General features: G+C 43.2%; 1 protein-coding gene across 1 annotated transcript in view; it reads right to left on the bottom strand.

Annotated features, from left to right (window-relative positions):
• LOC108790617 (epiplakin-like) overlaps positions 1-16246 on the bottom strand; it is a 19932-nt gene extending 3686 nt beyond the window's left edge. The window contains exons 1-3 of the mRNA XM_018560924.1: positions 16158-16246; positions 2028-16071; positions 3-872 (exon numbers count right to left, since the gene is read on the bottom strand). Coding sequence (XP_018416426.1) covers positions 3-872; positions 2028-16071; positions 16158-16246 — 15003 coding nt within the window. The remainder of the gene's footprint in view (positions 1-2; positions 873-2027; positions 16072-16157) is intronic.
• Positions 16247-19335: the final 3089 nt, after the last annotated feature.

Consider the following 19335-nt stretch of genomic DNA (forward strand, 5'->3'; position numbering starts at 1 on the left):
TAGGTGAGGTTCTCGTGAGTATTGGGATCGAAGAATCCCTTTGTGTCATCAGAGGGATCAGAGAGGATGTGGTTCATTTCTTCATCAAAGTAGCCACGTTTGTATGCTACCTCCACAGGCACACGATGACTGTGTACTGGGTCAATAATTCCACCAGTGGCTATCTGGGCTTCCAGGAGACGTATGCCATGATCCTTAACAATGAGATCTTTCTTCATAGCCTGAAAGAGAGAGATTTTCTCTTCAGTGTAGGGGTCCTTATAGCCAGTGACCCCTCTTTCGGCAGACACAAGTTTAGCATATATATCGTGTCCAATCAGCCCTGCAGTTAAGGCCTCCTCTACCGAAAGCTTTTTGTTCTGAATAGGGTCGATCACAAACCCTGTAGCTGCCTGTGCTTCAAGGAGAATCAATGCTGTTCCAGGTCTCAGTATACGTCTCAACATGGCATCATAGATGGTCAGCTTTTGTTTTTGGGAAGGATCAGTCTTTGATGTAACAAACACTCCTGCAATGCTACTAGAGCCTTCAAGATATCTCTTCACAGAATCCATCTGGGTAACCTCTTCTACAGTCTTGCTGCCCTGAGTCAGCTCATCCAGAGTCTTCTGGTCAATTATTTCTGACTGGAGCAGTTCAGAGGCCGTCACCTGCCGGCGGAAACCCTTAAACTTTAACTCACGCTTCTTTTCTGTCTCTTCAATTATTGTGATGATGATTTTCAGAATCGCATCAGCTGTTAAGGTTCCTGATTTGTATTTTTCTAGCAGTTCATTTCGTTTCTCCTCAGTGATATACTTGGAATAGAGAAGGAACCATGCTGAAAGATTTTGACCTTTGAATTCTCCAACTGTGACCTCTGTCAGCTTCAGCTCCAACTCCTGTTGTACCTCTTTCTCTCTTTTCAGTTTATCACCCTTTTCAGTCTCCTCAATTATTGTAATAATGATTCTTAAAATCTCGTCCTCTGTTAAGGATCCCTGTTTGTATTTCCCAATTAGCTTGTTTCTTTTTTCCTCTGTGATGTACTTTGAGTAGAAAAGGAACCACAAAGAAACATTCTGTCCTTTGAATTCTCCAACCTTGACCTCAGTGAGCTTCACTTCCAATTTCTTTTGAATTTCTTTCTCGGCTTGAATTTGCTGGGTCTGTTCAGTCTCTTCAATGATTGTGATAATTATTCTTAAAATCTCTTCATCTGTTAAGGTCCCAGATGCGTACTTTTGCAGAAGTTCCTTCCGCTTCTCCTCGGTAACATACTTTGAATAGAGAAGGAACCACACTGAAACATCCTGTCCTGTAAATTCTCCAACATTGACCTTGGTGAGTTTCACTTCCAGTTTCTCTTTAATTTCTTTCTCTGCTTTTATTTTTTGTGTTTGTTCAGTCTCTTCAATTATTGTGATAATTATTTTTAAAATCTCCTCATCTGTTAAGGTCCCAGATCCATACTTTTCCAGAAGTTCCTTTCGCTTCTCCTCAGTGATATATTTTGAATAGAGAAGGAACCACACTGAAACATCCTGTCCTGTAAACTCTCCAACATTGACCTTGGTAAGTTTCACTTCCAGTTTCCGTTTAATTTCTTTCTCTACTTTTATTCTTTTTGTTTGTTCAGTCTCTTCAATTATTGTGATAACTATTCTTAAAATCTCTTCTTCTGTTAAGGTCCCCAGTTTGTATTTCGCAAGTAGTTCAGTTCTTTTTTCCTCTGTGATGTACTTGGAGTAGAGAAGGAACCACACTGAAACATCCTGTCCTGTAAATTCTCCAACATTGACCTTGGTGAGTTTCACGTCAAGTTTCTCTTTAATTTCTTTCTCTACTTTTATTTTTTGTGTCTGTTCAGTCTCTTCAATTATTGTGATAATTATTTTTAAAATCTCTTTATCTGTCATGGTCTTCGATACGTACTTTTCCAGAAGTTCCTTTCGCTTCTCCTCAGTGACGTATTTTGAATGGAGAAGGAACCACAAAGAGACATTCTGTCCTTTGAATTCTCCAACAGTGACCTCAGTGAGGGTAACATCTAATGCTTGTTGGATTTCAGTGTCTTTTTTGGCCTCTGATTCATCAATTAAAGAAGCAATTATTTGCTTTAAAGTTTCCACGGTTGACTTATGTTTGATAAGCTGCTCATTACGTTTGTCCTCCTGGAGATAATCAGAATGGAGGATGTCCCAGAGTGACATTTTTTGTTCTTGTAATTGACTGGTTTTAACATTGACCTCAATTGCACTCAGGGCTCCTCGAAGTTCTTCAGCAGCTACTTTTACAGTTTCTCCTGTCTTCTCCTCCACATCTGTAACAATGACTGTGATGATTCTAATGATCTCTTCTAGTTGCAAGGTACCTGAGAAATACTTCTGTAAAATGTCTTCCTTCTTGCTTACTTCAATATGCTCAGAGTTGAGAAGGTCCCACACAGAGAGCTTCTGGCCCTGATGTTTGCCTTCGGTAACCTCCACTAGCTTAGACTGGAGAAGGGCCTTCTTGTTTTCTTCGGTAATATCTTGGACTGCCTCTTCCAGACTTAATCCATTCGCAGTCTGGCTACTACCTTGTTTTTCCCAGTCTTCAATGGTTGATGTAATACTTGAAATAAGTTCATCTACTGTTATAGTCTTTGATTTGTACTTACTCAGAAGTAATTGTCTCTTTTCTTCTGTGAAATACTTGGAGTGGAGGAGCACCCAGGAGGACACAGCCTGTCCAGCATACTGTCCAACATTAGTTTGAATAGTTAGTGACTGCAGACTAGTTTCAAATGTCTTTTCTGCTAAGACAGTCTGCTTGTCCTTCATGGTCAGCATGTACAATCCTGTATCTGGGTCCTTAACACATCGGTTAAGTAATTGCAGGTAGGTGAGGTTTTCATGAGTGTTGGGATCAAAGAATCCTTTTGTATCGTCAGTTGGATCTAAAAGGATCTGGTTCATCTCTTCATCAAAGTAGCCCCGTTTATAAGCTACTTCCACAGGGACTCTGTGACTGTGTACTGGGTCAATGATGCCCCCAGTGGCAATCTGGGCCTCCAGCAAACGAATACCATGATCTTTTACAATGAGGTCTTTCTTCATGGCTTGGAAGAGGGAGATCTTGTCCCCAGTATATGGGTCAGTGTAGCCTGTTACTGCTTTTTCTGCGGAAAGAAGTTTTGCATGAAGTTCGCCTCCAATTAAACCAGTGGCTGCAGCTTCGTCTACTGACAATTTCTTGTTGCTCACAGGGTCAACGATAAATCCAGTGGCAGCTTGAGCTTCCAGAAGACAGAGAGCTGTCCCTTGTCTCAGGATGTTCTTCAACATAGCATCATAAATCCTCATCTTTTCTTTCTTTGAAGGATCTTTGGGAGATGGAACCAATACTCCAGCTATACAGCTTGTTCCTTCCAAGTACCTCTTCACACTGTCCATTTGAGTCACCTGCTCTACAGTCTTCTGCCCTTGCGTCAATTCTCTCATTGTATTCTGATCAATAATTTTTGATGTAAGCAGTTCAGATGCAGTAACTTGTCTTCTAAGGCCTTTAAATTTTAAACTTCTACTACGCTCCTCTGTCTCTTGTATTATTGTGATGATAATTTTAATGAGCCCATCAATGTTGAGTGTGCCAGAGTTCAAATTCTCAAGCAGCTCATGTCTTTTCTCTTCCGAAAAGTATTTGGAGTTCAGTAGATCCCACACTGACTGTTTCTGACCTTTAAACTCTCCTTCAGTTACTTCAATCTGGATGGTCTGCACAACACTAAATGTTTCTTCCTTCAAATTGTATTCTATTTTGGAGCGAGATTGATTGCTCTTCTGATCACCTTCTTCAATGGACTGAACGACCAGCTGGATTATGTCTTCAAGAGTTAACTTGTAGTTCCCGAGCAGCTCTTGTATTTTTCCTTCTGAGATGTATCTAGAGTGCAGAAGTTGCCACACAGAGACCTCCTGTCCAGCAAACTCTCCTTTTCTAACATGGATGTTGATGCTTTGCAAAGCTTTCTGAATCTCATCTTCTTGTAAAGAAGGTTTAGGCTGTACTTGCTGCTGTTCTGGTTCGGCTGAACATTCAATGTCTACCTCAGACGCAGATTGAGTGATGATTGTAATGAGAATCGTTATAATTTCTTGTATGGTCAAAGTCCCGTTTTTATATTTTTCTAATATTTCATTTTGTTTCTCTTCAGTGATATAATGAGAATTCAGGAGCTCCCACACAGATACACGTTGTCCTTTAAAGTCCCCTACAGATACATCCAACTTTTCTGATTGCAGTAAAGTCACTTTGTCGGCTGAGTCTGTTGTATCAGCAACAGATTCTGTTTCAGTAATGAGTTTGATAACTATATTGATAAGTTCATCAATAGACAATGTTCCTGAATTGTACTTTTTCAGCAGCTCTTCTCTTTTCTCTGAAGAAATAAAAGAGGAATATAGAAGCTCCCAGATGGAAACATCCCTGCCTTGGAACTGAGTGTGTGTGACCTTGATATTTTTTGTTTTTAGAATATTTTCTTTCCCAGCCTGGGTAGATGGAACTTTATTCACGTTCACATCCAGCATATACAGACCAGTCTCCGGATCTTTGACGCATCTTTGGATCAGCTGCAAATAGGTGAGATTCTCGTGAGTATTGGGATCGAAGAATCCCTTTGTGTCATCTGAGGGATCAGAGAGGATGTGGTTCATTTCTTCATCAAAGTAGCCACGTTTGTATGCTACCTCCACAGGCACACGATGACTGTGTACTGGGTCAATAATTCCACCAGTGGCAATCTGGGCTTCCAGGAGACGTATGCCATGATCCTTAACAATGAGATCTTTCTTCATAGCCTGAAAGAGAGAGATTTTCTCTTCAGTGTAGGGGTCCTTATAGCCAGTGACCCCTCTTTCTGCAGACACAAGTTTAGCATATATATCTTGTCCAATCAGCCCTGCAGTTAAGGCCTCCTCTACAGAAAGCTTTTTGTTCTGAATAGGGTCGATCACAAATCCTGTAGCTGCCTGTGCTTCAAGGAGAATCAATGCTGTTCCAGGTCTCAGTATACGTTTCAACATGGCATCATAGATGGTCAGCTTTTCTTTTTGGGAAGGATCAGTCTTTGATGTAACAAACACTCCTGCAATGCTACTAGAGCCTTCAAGATATCTCTTCACAGAATCCATCTGGGTAACCTCTTCTACAGTTTTGCTGCCCCGAGTCAGTTCATCCAAAGTCTTCTGGTCAATGATTTCTGACTGGAGTAGTTCAGAGGCCGTCACCTGCCGACGGAAACCCTTGAACTTCAGTTCACGTTTCTTTTCTGTCTCTTCAATTATGGTGATGATAATTTTGAAAATCTCCTCAGCTGTTAAGGTTCCTGATTTGTATTTTTCTAGCAGTTCATTTCGTTTCTTCTCAGTGACGTACTTGGAGTAGAGAAGGAACCACAAGGAAACAGTCTGTCCTTTGAATTCTCCTACGTTGACCTCTATAAGCTTCAATTCCAATTTCTTTTGAATTTCTGTTTCACCTTTTGTTTCAGCATCCTCAATTAATCTTAGGATTCTCTGTTTAAGTTTTTCCACGGCTCCTTGGTGTTTTCTTAGCTGCGTGTTACGGCTATCATCTGAAACATATTTGGAGTGCAGTATTTCCCACAGAGATACTTGTTCATCCTCAAACTCTTCTGCTTGTACATGAACAGTAAAAACACTTAAAGCTGTACGGTCTTCATCTGTATCTGGTTGTTGATATTGCTTGGGTTTTGGAATAGAAGCAATATCATAAACTTGTTTTTTCCCAATGATAGCATCACTCTCTTCTACTTCTGTAATACTTGTAGTTATGGTTTTAACAATCTGTTCTAGAGGCAAGGCACCTGAGAAGTACTTCTTTTTGATTTCATCCTTTTTGCTTACTTCAATATGCTCAGAGTTGAGAAGGTCCCACGCAGAGAGCTTCTGGCCCTGGAGTTTGCCTTTATTAATCTCCACTATCTCAGACTGGAGAAGGCTCTTCTTATTTTCATTGGCAGTATCTAGGACTGCCTCTTCCAGGCTAAATTCATCCACAGTCTGGCTACCGCCCTGTTGTTGTTCCCAGTCATCAATGACTGACTTAATACTTGAAATAAGTTCCTCAACTGTTAAATTCTTTGATTTGTACTTATTCAGCAGTAATTGTCTTTTTTCTTCTGTAAAATACTTGGAGTGTAGAAGTTCCCAGGAGGACACAGTCTTCCCTTCATACTGCCCAACCTTAATTTGAATAGTTAGTGACTGCAGACTACTTTCAAAAGTCTTTTCTGCTAAGACAGTCTGCTTGTCCTTCATGGTCAGCATGTACAATCCTGTATCTGGGTCCTTAACACATCGGTTAAGTAATTGCAGGTAGGTGAGGTTTTCATGAGTGTTGGGATCAAAGAATCCTTTTGTGTCATCAGTGGGATCTGAAAGGATCTGATTCATCTCTTCATCAAAGTAGCCCCGTTTATAAGCTACTTCCACAGGGACTCTGTGACTGTGTACTGGGTCAATGATGCCCCCAGTGGCAATCTGGGCCTCCAGCAAACGAATACCATGATCTTTTACAATGAGGTCTTTCTTCATGGCTTGGAAGAGGGAGATCTTGTCCCCAGTATATGGGTCAGTGTAGCCTGTTACTGCTTTTTCTGCGGAAAGAAGTTTTGCGTGAAGTTCGCTTCCAATTAAACCAGTAGCTGCAGCTTCGTCTACTGACAGTTTCTTGTTGCTCACAGGGTCAACGATAAATCCAGTGGCAGCTTGAGCTTCCAGAAGACAGAGAGCTGTCCCTTGTCTCAGGATGTTCTTCAACATAGCATCATAAATCCTCATCTTATCTTTCTTTGAAGGATCTTTGGGAGATGGAACCAATACTCCAGCTATACAGCTTGTTCCTTCCAAGTACCTCTTCACACTGTCCATTTGAGTCACCTCCTCTATAGTCTTCTGTCCTTGAGCCAACTCTCTCAGTGTATTCTTGTCAATAATTTTAGATGTAACCAGTTCGGATGCACTAACTTGTCTCCTGAGACCTTTGAATTTCAATTTCACGGTACGTTCTTCAGTCTCTGTTATAATCGTGATGATGGTTTTGATAAGTTCAGTTATACTTAGTCTGCCAGAATTAAAATTCTCCAGGAGCTCACGCCTTTTCTCCTCTGAAAAGTATTTGGATTGCAGAAGATCCCATACGGAATGTTTCTGACCCTTAAACTCGCCTTCGGTTACTTCAATCTGCGTGGTCCGCACAACATTGTAAACTTCCACCTTCAAATTGTAGTCGGTTTTTAATCTACTCTGTGGCTTAGTCTCTCTGATAGAATTGACCACCAGGTCCATGATGTCTTGAACAGTCAGTTTGTAGTCTTCTAATAATTCTTGTTTGGTATCTTTAGGAATATATCTGGAATTTAGCAGATCCCACACAGAAACCTCTTGTCCAGCATACTGTCCTTTGGTGACATGAATACTGATGTTTTGTAAAGCCTTCTCAATCTCATCATCTTGTATAGAAAGATCAGGTTCCGCCTGTTGTTCATCTGGTACAGATATACTCGTATGAGCCAACTCTGTTTCTGCTGTTGTTATGGTGGTGATGAGCATTGTGATAATTTCTTGTATGGTCATAGCACCGGACTGCATCAGTTCTAATATTTCTTTCCTTTTCTCTTCTGAGATATAACGAGAATTCAGGAGCTCCCACACAGAAACACTCTGTCCCTTGAAGGCACCCACCAACACATCCACCTTTTCTGACTGGAGCAAAGCTTGGACTTTAGCGTCTTGATTAGCAGATTCTGTGGTGACAACTTTAGACACCGTCGTACTTTCTGGAGGTAATGTTTCCTCTGTTTCATTAAGGACTTTAACAGTTATAGACAGAATTTCCTCGATAGTTAAAGTACCGGATTCAAATTTCTTTAGAAGCTCCTCTCTTCTCTCTACTGAGAAGTATTTAGAGTTGATAAGCTCCCAGATGGAAACACGTTTTCCATGAAACTCTCCAACAGCAATATCAATAAAATTGGATTGCAATTTATTTTGGATCTGTGCTGGGGAGAACTTGCTGTCTTTAAGTTCCAGCATATACAATCCAGTGTCAGGGTCCTGGACACATCTCTGGAGCAGTTGCATGTAGGTGAGGTTCTCATGAGTATTTGGGTCAAAGAAGACTTTTGTGTCATCAGTGGGATCTAAAAGGGTTTGGTTCAGTTCTTCATCAAAATAGCCCTGTTTATAAGCCACTTCTACAGGGACGCGGTGGCTGTGTACTGGGTCGATGATGCCACCAGTAGCAATCTGGGCTTCCAGTAGGCGTATACCGTGCTCCTTTACAATTAGATTTTTCTGAATGGCTTGGAACAAGGAGATTTTTTCACCAGTGTAGGGATCATTGTAGCCTGTAACGGCTCTTTCTGCAGACAGAAGTTTGTCATAAATTTCATATCCAATCACCCCAGCTGATAACGCTTCATCAACTGCAAGTCTACGGTTTTGTATGCTGTCAATAACAAAGCCAGTAGCGGCCTGGGCTTCCAGGAGAACAAGTGCTGTCCCAGGTCTCAGAATACGTCTCTGCATAGCATCATAGATATTCACCTTTTCTTTCTTGGTGGGATCAAGTTTTAAAGGGATAAGCACCCCTGCAACGCAGCTGTTGCCTTCAAGGTATTGTCTAATGGACTCTTTTTTCGCAACTTCCTTCACAGTCTGCGAGTCCTTCTTTAAACCCTCCAGAATCTCTTCGTTGATAATTCCAGCATCAAATAGTTCCTTAGCGGTGACCTGTTTCCTCAGTCCCTGGAACCAGATGTCATTTTGACCCTTCTCCTTTTCTTCAATGACTGTTATGATGACACTTATGACGTCTTTAAGTGTTGAAGAAGTTTTGGTTTTATATAACTTGATGAGCTGTTTTCTCTTTTCTTCAGAGATATAGGTGGAGCTCAAAAGTTCCCACAAGGAAATATTCTGACCTTTGAATTTGCCACTCTTCATTGCCACATTGGTTTCTGACAAAAGTTTTTTGGTTGGCTCGTCGATGTAAAAGTAATCATCCTGTTTTTTAGTCAGTGGAAGCAAAGAAATTCCAGTTTTTTGGTCTTTGACGCATCTTTCCAGCAAGTTTTTATATGTAATTCTTTCATGTGTGTTCGGGTCTACAAATCCTTTCTTTCTAGATTCTGAGATGAGAAGGTAAAAGTCTTCATCTAAATAATCCCTCTTGTAAGCTACATGCAGAGGAAGTCTATGGCCATAAACAGGGTCTACAACACCCCCAGTTGCCAGTTGGACATCCAGGAGAGAAATTCCTTGCCCTTCTGGCACAATTCCTTTTTTGACGGCTTGGAAAAGAGAAATCTTGTTTCCAGACTCTGCATCTGCAAATCCAGTAACTGCCTTTTCAGCAACTGTAAGCTGTTCTTGAACATCGGAATTTACTAGTCCTTGAGACACTGCATCGGTAATGGAAAGCACTTGGTTTTTGATGGGGTCAATAAGATGGCCTGTGGCAGCTTGGGCTTGCAAAAGTAGTAGACCAATGTCTCTAGACAGAAAGCCTTTATTTATAGCCTCAAAGATGCTGAGGGTTTCATTGGTGGGCACAGATAAAACCCCAGCAATGCAGCTTGTTCCTTTCAAGTATCTTTTAACAGAATCCAGTTCAGAAACAGCTTCCACGGAAATTTTGCCTTCTTTCAGGCCATCTAATGTCTTTCGGTCAATTATGTCTGCATTGTACAAATCAGTGGCACTTACTTCTCCACAAATTCCTTTCAATTTTAAGTGACTGATCTTAGAGTCGTATTCTTCTATAACTGTAGTGATGCTGGAGATGAGCTGCTCTATGCTGAGTACATTCAAAGTGTAGAGTCTAACAAGCTCTCTTCTTTTCATATCTGTGATGTAATGAGAAGTCAGTATTTCCCAGATGGACACAGTCTGGTTGGCATATCTTCCAAAGTTAAGTCTAATGGTTCTTGACTGTAAGTCGGCTTTCATTTTATCAGTGATATAGAAGTAGTTTTCGCCTCTCTTCACAACTTGTAACAAATACAGCCCAGTTTCGGGATCTCGGATGCACCTTTCGACTAGCTGCAGATAGGTAAGGTTTTCATGAGTATTGGGGTCAAAGAATCCTTTATTATCATCGCTGGGATCTAACAGAATTTTGTTCATTTCTTCATTGAAGTAACCTCGTTTGTAGGCCACATCTACAGGGACTCTGTGGCTGTGAACTGGGTCGATAATGCCCCCTGTGGCAATCTGGGCTTCCAGCAGACGGATACCGTGGCCTTCAACGATAATCTTTTTTTGCATGGCTTGAAATAGGGATATCTTCTCCTCATTATATGGATCTGTATACCCTGTTACGGCTTGCTCTGCAGACAGCAGCTTGGCATGTACTTCATATCCTATTAGACCCTTCTTAAATGCCTCATCAACTGACATCTTCTCATTTTTAACTGGATCAATAATAAAGCCTGTGGCTGCTTGGGCTTCAAGGAGTACCAAGGCAGTACCGGGTCTCAAAATGCCTTTCAGCATTGCCTCATAAATACTCATCTTTTTGTTTGTGGCCTGAAGAAGAACTCCAGCAATACTATCCGTTCCTTCCAAATAGCGTTTAACAGTCTCCATTTCTGTCACTTCATTTATTGTTTTCTTCCCCAGGTTAAGCTCATCAAGAGTTTTCTTGTCTATGACCTCCGACTGGAAAAGGTCACTTGCAGACACTTGCTTCCGAAGACCTCTGAACTTGATTTGTGTGCTTGCTGCATCGGTTTCCTCAAAGATGGTGGTGACGGTTTTTATGATTTCCTGTAAAGCTTCAGAGCTGCTGGTTTTGTATTTCAATAGGAATTCTTTTCGTTTATCTGCACTGACGTACTCTGAATTCAGAAGTTCCCAGAGAGACACGCTTTGGCCTTTGAACCTTCCTGCAGTGAGGGTAACTGTAAATGATTTGAAAGCATCAATGACATGTCCTTCAGCATAAAAAGATGCAGTGTCGGAAATAGTCAGAAGCAGCGAGCCGGTCTCCGGGTCAGTGTAGCATCTCTCTTTCAGCTGCTGATAGCTCACTTTTTCTTTGGTGTTTGGATCAACATAGATTTTCTGGTCTGCTGTTTGTTTGGATATTTCCTCATCCAAAAAGCCCAATTTATATGCCAGCTGTTGCGGTACATAATGAAAATGAAGAGGATCAATTATTCCACCAGTGGCCAACTGGGCTTGGAGGAGTGGAATACCTTCATTCTGTGGTATTAGCTTCTTCTGGATTGCTTGGCCTAGAGATATCTTGTTTTCTGTGTATGGATCGGTGTATCCGCTTACTGCACTTTCAGCATTCAAGACTTTTTCATGAAGTTCTGGGCCTATGAGCCCTGCTTTCACTGCACTGTCGACTGTATATTTTTTATTCTTTACTGGATCTGTAATAAAACCTGTTGCGGCCTGGGCTTCTAAAAGCATGATGGCATTGGCAGGGAGGAGTATATTCTTTTTCAAGGCCTGATAAATGCTCAGCTTTTTCTTTCTGGATGGCAGATATACTCCGGAGATGGAACCGGTGCCCTCTAGACTTTTCTTCACCTCAGCCAACTGAGAAATCTCCTCAACAGATTTGAGGCCTTGAACAAGTTCATCAAATATTTTCTGTGTAATAATACCCAGGTCTAGCAGCCTCACGACCGGGACTTTTCCTCTGAGTCCTTCAAAATAAATGTGGGTGGTCTTTTTTATTTCATTCATTCTGACGATTTGCAGGATTTCAATGGTCAACTGCTGAACTGTCAGTTTCTTAGCTTTAAAATTTTGCAGGATCTCGAATCGCTGCTCTTCTGTAAAAAATCCAGAATGAATCAGGTCCCACACTGTGATGTTTCGCTCTTCAATCCTGGTGGCTTTCAAGAGTCGGCGGACTTCCTCGTCAGAATATATATTTACTATTGGGACCTCTGCAAAGTTTTGGGGCAATGGAAGCAAATAGAGGCCGGTTGACTCATCTTTCTGTGACCGATTGACAAGTTGAGAATATGTGACCTTTTCTTTGGTAGTTGGGTCATAGAATGATTTTGTGTCATCTGTAGGGCGAGAAAGATTTTCAGCTAGCTCCTCGCTAAGATAGCCATGCTTCTTGGCCACAGAATCTGGGAGGTGGAAGCCATGTATTGGATCAATGACTCCACCGGTAGCTAGCTGGGCCTCGAGAAGCTGTTTGGCATGCTTTTCTTCAACAAGGCCTTTCTGCATGGCTTGGAAAAGGGAGATTTTCTTCCCTGAAAATGGATCCTGGTAACCTGTCACAGCTTCCTCTGCAGAAGCAAGTCTCTCATAAATCTGTGGATCGACAACAGCTGCTTTGAGAGCCTCATCAACTGAAAGTTTCTGGTTATTCACTGGGTCCACTATGTGTCCAGTAGCAGCCTGAGCCTCTAATAGCGGCAACACAGTGCTTGGCAGCAATATATTTTTCTTTGTTGCTTCATAAAAACTGACCTTCTGGTTGGAGGGTTGGAGAATGACTCCACTGAGGACACCGGATCCCTGCAAGTACTTCTGAACTTTGTCCCTTTTCAGAGCATCTTCTACTGTAACTTTTCCTTCTAGGACTTGCTCAAATAATTCTTTTTCGATGATCTCATATTCCAACAGCTCATAAATGTTCACCTGTCCCCTTAATGTGGGGACACTGATCTCTGTCCTTTTCTTTATTTCCTCTTCAATGATGATGATAATTTGTTCGATGGTCAACTTTTTCAGCCTAAACTGCTGTAAGAGCTCTCTCCTTCTCCACTCGGTGAAGTACTCAGAGTTGATGAGGACCCATGCGGATACAGTTTGCCCCCTGAATCTTCCATATCTGACAAATATTTCCAAATTTCTGAAAGAATCCCTGATGTGCTCATTAAAGCTGAATTGTTGAGTTTTGCTGACTAGAGGTAGAAGGCAAAGGTTAGTTGAAGGCTCTGTAATGCATTTCTCTTTCAGCTGTAGATAGGTGAGGTTTTCATGGGTATTTGGATCAAAGAACCCTTTTGTGTCATCATCTGGATCTGAGAGTATTAGATTCATTTTCTTGTCAAAATAGCCTCGCTTGTAGGCAACTTCAACTGGGATTCTGTGGCTGTTTATGGGGTCGATGATGCCACCGGTTGCTATCTGGGCTTCAAGAAGCCTAATGCCGTGTTCTTTGACAATTAGGCCCTTGCTCATTGCTTGAAAGAGGGAAACTCTTTCACCTGTGTATGGATCTTTATATCCGGTGACTGATTTTTCTGCTGACAAAAGTTTTTCATAGTAGTCAGGGCCGATAATATTTTCCTTGAGAGCCTTATCCACTGAATACTTCTTATTTTTCACTGGATCAATGATATAGCCTGTTGCTGCTTGAGCTTCAAGGAGAATCAAGGAGGTCCCAGGTCTTAGGAAGCCTTTTCTCTTTGCTTGGTAGATGCTGATCTTTTCCTGAGTATCTGCTAAGAGTAGTCCACCAATGCTTCCAGTGCCTTGCAGGTATTTCTTGACCATGTTGATATTCTCCACATCCTTTGCTGAAGCTTCACCTTGCTGCAGTTTGTCAAACAAGTTCTTGTCAATAATTTCCGAATCCAGCAGCTGCCCAGGAGTCACAGATTCTCTAAGGCCTTCAAATGTGACTTTGGTGGAGGATACCACTTGTTTAATCTCCGCTTCAACTTTTCTAGACAATTCTTCTACTGAAAGAGTTCCAGCTTTGTAGAGTTTAATGAAAGATTGCCTTAGCTCAAAGCTAAAATATTCTGAAAAAAGAATTTGCCACAAGGAAACAAGCTGTCCTTTAAACTTACTAAATGTAAGTGTCAGTTTTATTCCATTTAAAACCACTTTGGTCTTATAATCTATGAAGGAATGGGAGATTTTCTGTGCATCCTGAGCATTGTCAAACACAGGAGTCAGGTACAGTCCAGTGTGAACATCGATAACGCTCCGTTCCAGCAGTTGCTCATAGGTAACATTTTCTTTCAAGTTTGGATCGGAAAATCCCTTCATGTCATTGGTTTGAGTGAGCAAAATTTTGTTTGTATCATCATCAAAGTGACCACGTGTGTAAGCCACCTCTACTGGAACACGATGCTTCTTTGATGGGTCGATGATTCCACCTGTGGCAAGTTGGACGTTCAGAAGATGGATGCCGTGATCTTTTGTAACAAATCCCCTCTTTATGGCTTGAAATAATGAAAGCCTCTCTCCAGAAGAGGGATCTTTGTAACCCGTGGATGCCTTTTCAGCAGACAAAAGTTTCTCATACACCTCAGGTCCAATCAAGCCATTTTTTACTGCATCGTGTACAGAAAATTTCAAGTTCTTTACAGGGTCTATCAAATATCCAGTGGCAGCCTGAGCCTCCAAAAGAGCAATGGATGTTCCCGGCATGAGAAGGTGTTCTTTCATTGCATTATAAATGCTTTTGATCTCATTGGTAGAAATATCTACCACTCCAGCAATTAAACCAGTTCCTTGAAGATAGCGCTTCACTTTCTCCTGTTCAGAAACATCTTGGACGGACAGTTTTCCTTGCTGGAGGTTTTCATATGTTGTCTGGTCGATGATCTGAGACTTCAGTAACTCATCACTTGCAACCTTTCCCCTTATACCATAGAAGGCAAATTTCAAAGGAAAGAAGTACGTATTTGAGTCTGGATCAAATGTGGCCCTGCATATGAGCTCCTGGTAAGTAAGCCGGTCATCAGTGTTGGGATCCAGGAAACTGCGAATTATATTAGCAGGGCTAGATATCAGTTTTGCTGTTTTTTCATCCAATAAACCTCTTTTATAGGCAGTTTCCAAAGGAACGTGGAAACTGTGGAATGGATCAATAATGCCTCCTGTTGCCAGCTGGACTTGAAGAAGATTAAGGCCCAAGTGTATGTCAATCAGCTCTTTCTTTATTGCTTGAAACAGGGAGATCTTTTTCCCGGTGTATGGGTCATTAAACCCAGTGACTGCTTGTTCAGCATTGAGTAGCTTCTCCTTGAGGTCAAATCCTACCACTCCTTCTTGAATAGCTTCAATGACGGTGAAAGTTTTTTTCTTCTCTGGATCTACGATGAAGCCTGAAGCTGCTTGAGCTTCCAACAGAGCAGTTGCACAATCGGATGGAAGAAAGTTTTTCTTCAAAGCCTGATATATACTTATTTTCCCTTTTGTGCTGTCTATGCATACTCCTCCAATGCTGGACAACCCATTGAGATACTTCCGGACCTCCTGCAGTTCTCCCACCTTCTGTATGGTTTGTTTGCCGTCTCTGATTTCATCATACTGAACCTGGGTAATTATGTTGGCCTTGAACAGTTGCTCCAAATTGACAGACTTCCTCAGACCCTGCAAACTTTCCTGTAGAGTCAGAAGTACCAGTCCAGTTCCGGAGTCCGTAAAACCTTTGGACAGAAGTTTCTGATAGCTAGTATCTTCCTTTGTATTGGGGTCAGGATAACAGCTGGAGAACTCTGATGGCCCAGTAAGGGTTTTGAACAAATTCTCATCTATGTAGTTAAGCTTCAAAGCTTCAGAAAATGGTACTCTGCTTCCAGTCAGGTAGTTGATAATTCCACCGGTGGCTGTCTGAGCCTGTAGCAAACGGACTGCATCGTGTTTCCCAACAAGACCTTTCTTGAATGCCTGAAAGAAAGATATTGTTTCTTCTTTGTGTTTGTAGCCTGTCGCTGCACTATTTGCAAGCAGCAGTTTTTGTTGATACTCTGGCCCAACAATCCCTTGTTGAATAGCTGCCTCTACAGTGAGTTTTTGATTGCTTGATGGATCGATGATGTGGCCGGTAGCAGCCTGAGCTTCCAGAAGAGCCAGAGCCACCACCTCAGACACAAGCTTCTTCTGTAGGGCTTGGTAGATGCTAACTTTCTCCTTTGTCTGAGACACAAAGAAGCCACCAATGCTTGGGGTGGCCTTGATAGGTTCAGCAGCTTGCACGGTCTCCTGGTGGCACACTGATCCATGAACTTGAGTGGTGACATGGTGGCTCTTTGATCCAAGTAAGTGGGTGATAACATGGTGTCCCTTGGACTCGTGATGGCTATGAGAACCGGATGCATGACCAGACTCGTGATGGCTATGAAAACTGGCTCCATGACCAGACTCATGACGGCTATGAGAAATGACTGCATGACCAGACTCATGATGGCTATGAGCACCGGCTGCATGACCAGACTCATGATGACTATGAGCACCGGCTGCATGACCAGACTCATGATGGCTATGAGAACTGGATGTATGGCAGGACCCGTGATGGCTTTGAGAACCGGACCCATGAGACGATTGTTGATGGCTTTGACAAGATTGAGTCTCCCCCTTGCCAGCCTTCTCTTTGAGAGGACCCCCGGTATGCTTCGTGTGTGAGTGATGACCTTTCCGCTCCATTGTTGTGGCCTGTGACAACTTTACTCCACGCTCTTGTCAGAGGTTTTTTTCAGATGCTGTAAAAATACAAATAAATAAAAGAATAAATGTTATTTTTATGTAGGACGTGTACATTGCGCCATTAAATATTCATATGTGTCCTATCAGATATTGCTCACACAGTGCTAACACTCCACCTCTGTGACAGTCTGGATAGTGTGAACTTTGGCAGAGGTTATTCTCAGTTGTCATCAATTATATTTGTGCAGGCTCTAAAAGCAGCTATAGTACTTTAGCTAAGCAGGGATGTTAAAGAGACACTGTCAAAATTTCCATGCAGAACAAAGTGGCAGTGTCTCTCCAAAGGGCCCCTCTGATCCACATATCAGGGATCCCTCACTGTACCTTCCTCCTCTGCAACCAAATTAAATGACTGGTGATGGCTGCCCAGGGGAGTGGTGACATCACTCCCTTGGCTATGTGACAGTGCTCGAAACTAGCAATTGACTGCTAGAGCCAAGTAATTCCACAGGGGAGCAAGTCACACTCTCACCATAACTGGAAATGGCAGGTATTGTAGCCAGCTGCGTAGAAGGAAGGAGTGGTGAGGGAGCACTGGAAAGGGGAGTATAAGGAAGGGGGGCTTTGCAGACATTGTATGAAGAGAAATGTTTGTTGCACTCCTTATCGGACAACCCCGAATATGGGGAAGGGTACTTTGAATGACAGCGAATGGCGCCGCCAATTGCAGACTATATAGAGATGTGTGCTGGTGACCAGTGGCGTAACAATCGCCATAGCGACCCAGGCGGCCGCTATGGGGCCCGGGCACAGGGGGGCCCGGCCAGGGCCACCTGGGTCGCTATGGCATATGGGGGTGCTGGCTGTCACAGACACAGCTCAGCAGCGGTCATGGCGCATTTCTCCTCATAGCCGCTGCGGAGCTGTGTTAGTGACAGACAGCCGCTGCGGCAGATGAGGGCGGTGTTTGGAATGGAGGAGGCGGAGCCGCCTCCTCTTACATCACTGCCCAGCGACCTAAGAGCAGGTGGGGCCAGTGATGTAAGAGAAGGCTGGGCCCGTCGATAGCAGAGGAGGCGGGGCCCGGGGACGGAACAGGAGTCGGGGCCCGGCAACCACAGAGGCGCTGACAGGTAAGAGATCTCAGACCCTGCAGAGCCCACTATAGTCTATGGTGGGCTCTGCAGGGTCACTCTACGCTTGGGCTCTGCAAGTGGCATAACTAGCAATCACGGGGCCCCATACAAAATTTTGCTATGGGGCCCTGTGATTTCTAGTTACGCCCCTGCTGGTGACATCTCTATATTCTTTGCAGACATTGTCACTTTGCCCTGCATGGAGAAGGAGAGAGTTTCTCTTTAAAGCGAACCTGTCAGAACCTGGTTTAGTCAAGGCCCCGGTCCAGTGGTGGGCAGAGACAGGTTGAGACAGAATGGGTCTTAGATAAAGTAGCAGCTTTAGCCCCCTCATCCTTTGGACTGCTATTGATAAATTACTGCAAGAGGCACAGAGAACCCTGTCTGCATTGGCCCCATCAAACATCAACTGTCTACAATCTATCCGTCCTAGTGTTGTGATAGACAGGTGCACAACTTTCACCATTTGCACCATCCCCTTATTTATTGCACAATAATGAAGGTCATAGTTGGGCCCCATCTAGAACATCCACTGGACCCAAGGCTTCTCCCTAGGTTGCCATGTGGATGATCTGATTCTTGTTGTGGTGGTGGCTACCACTAGTGTGAATGGGCCCTCAAAAACACTGACAGACACACACAACAACAGACACAATCTCACACACACACTCCAAAAAAAAATGTAATTTTTTTCCCTTTTTTTAAAAATCCACCCAGTCTACCTACCTCACGAGAACTGGAGTGGATCCTCAGCCTGAGATCCAGTGTGGACTGCTGTGCGGTGATGGAGCTCCATCGATATGTGCATTGCTTGTACAGCTATAGAGCTACAGCCTATAGAGGTGCCAGGAGCCAGAATGTGACATCGCTCTGGTCCAGGTATCGTTACAGGACACGCGAGGGTGCTGTAAGCAATGCACTTATGGATAGAGCCCCCTGGCTGCCATAGTCCTAGCACACCGCACCTCAAGCTGACACTTGGCACCGGGCAGCATATTTTGAATGGCTGCTCAGCGCAAGAACTGACAGTGCTGAGGAGCCTTTCACCTAGAAAAGTGGAAGGCACACGGGGACCAACTGAGCACGGGGTCGTGACCCACTTTTGGGTCACAACCCACCAGTTGAGAACCAAGGCTTTATAGCATTGACTTTGCTTAGTGAACAGCCTCAACCATTTGGTTTCAGGCGATCGAGTGTCAGAGATCTCAGCCTGTGTCATATAATCTGCACAGAGCATCACCACTTTCAGTAGAAGCCTACGAACAATCCAGTGCCATGCAGGTCAAAGAGTAGGAGCTGCAGAACGGGACTGGAGGTCCAATTTAGATAAATTGTGTAAGCCAGAAATGTAACCGCTTGTCAACTCGATGCGAAGGAGTCCGCCGAGCCCCCTTGGCAGTGACTGCCGTAACCAAAAGCCTTATCTGGGGATCTTTCTTATATCACAATATTACAGCAGGAAAGTAAGAAGAGAAAAACTGTATAAAAGTGTCAAAAAGGATAAGTTATAGAACTTCAATACAAATCAAAATAGATACACGGTGCAGCACCAGACACATTTCTTCACTGAGAGCTACTGACACCTAGATACCCCGTAAACAGAAACTCGCTCAAGATCAGGGACAGTATACCAGTGACGTGCGGTACCTCTTGCTCCGGGCGAGGCATTCCCCCGCCCCCCGCTGGCCGAAGCCCCACCCCGTCGGACGAATCCTTGCCCCTTGTCAGGCGAAGCCTCGTCCCCAAACAGTAGGAAGAGAGGAGACAGGGAGGAGCCTCCCTGT

The sequence above is a fragment of the Nanorana parkeri genome, unplaced genomic scaffold (assembly GCF_000935625.1).
Source record: "Nanorana parkeri isolate BGI_ZX_2015 unplaced genomic scaffold, ASM93562v1 scaffold488, whole genome shotgun sequence".
Classification (NCBI taxonomy): domain Eukaryota; kingdom Metazoa; phylum Chordata; class Amphibia; order Anura; family Dicroglossidae; genus Nanorana; species Nanorana parkeri.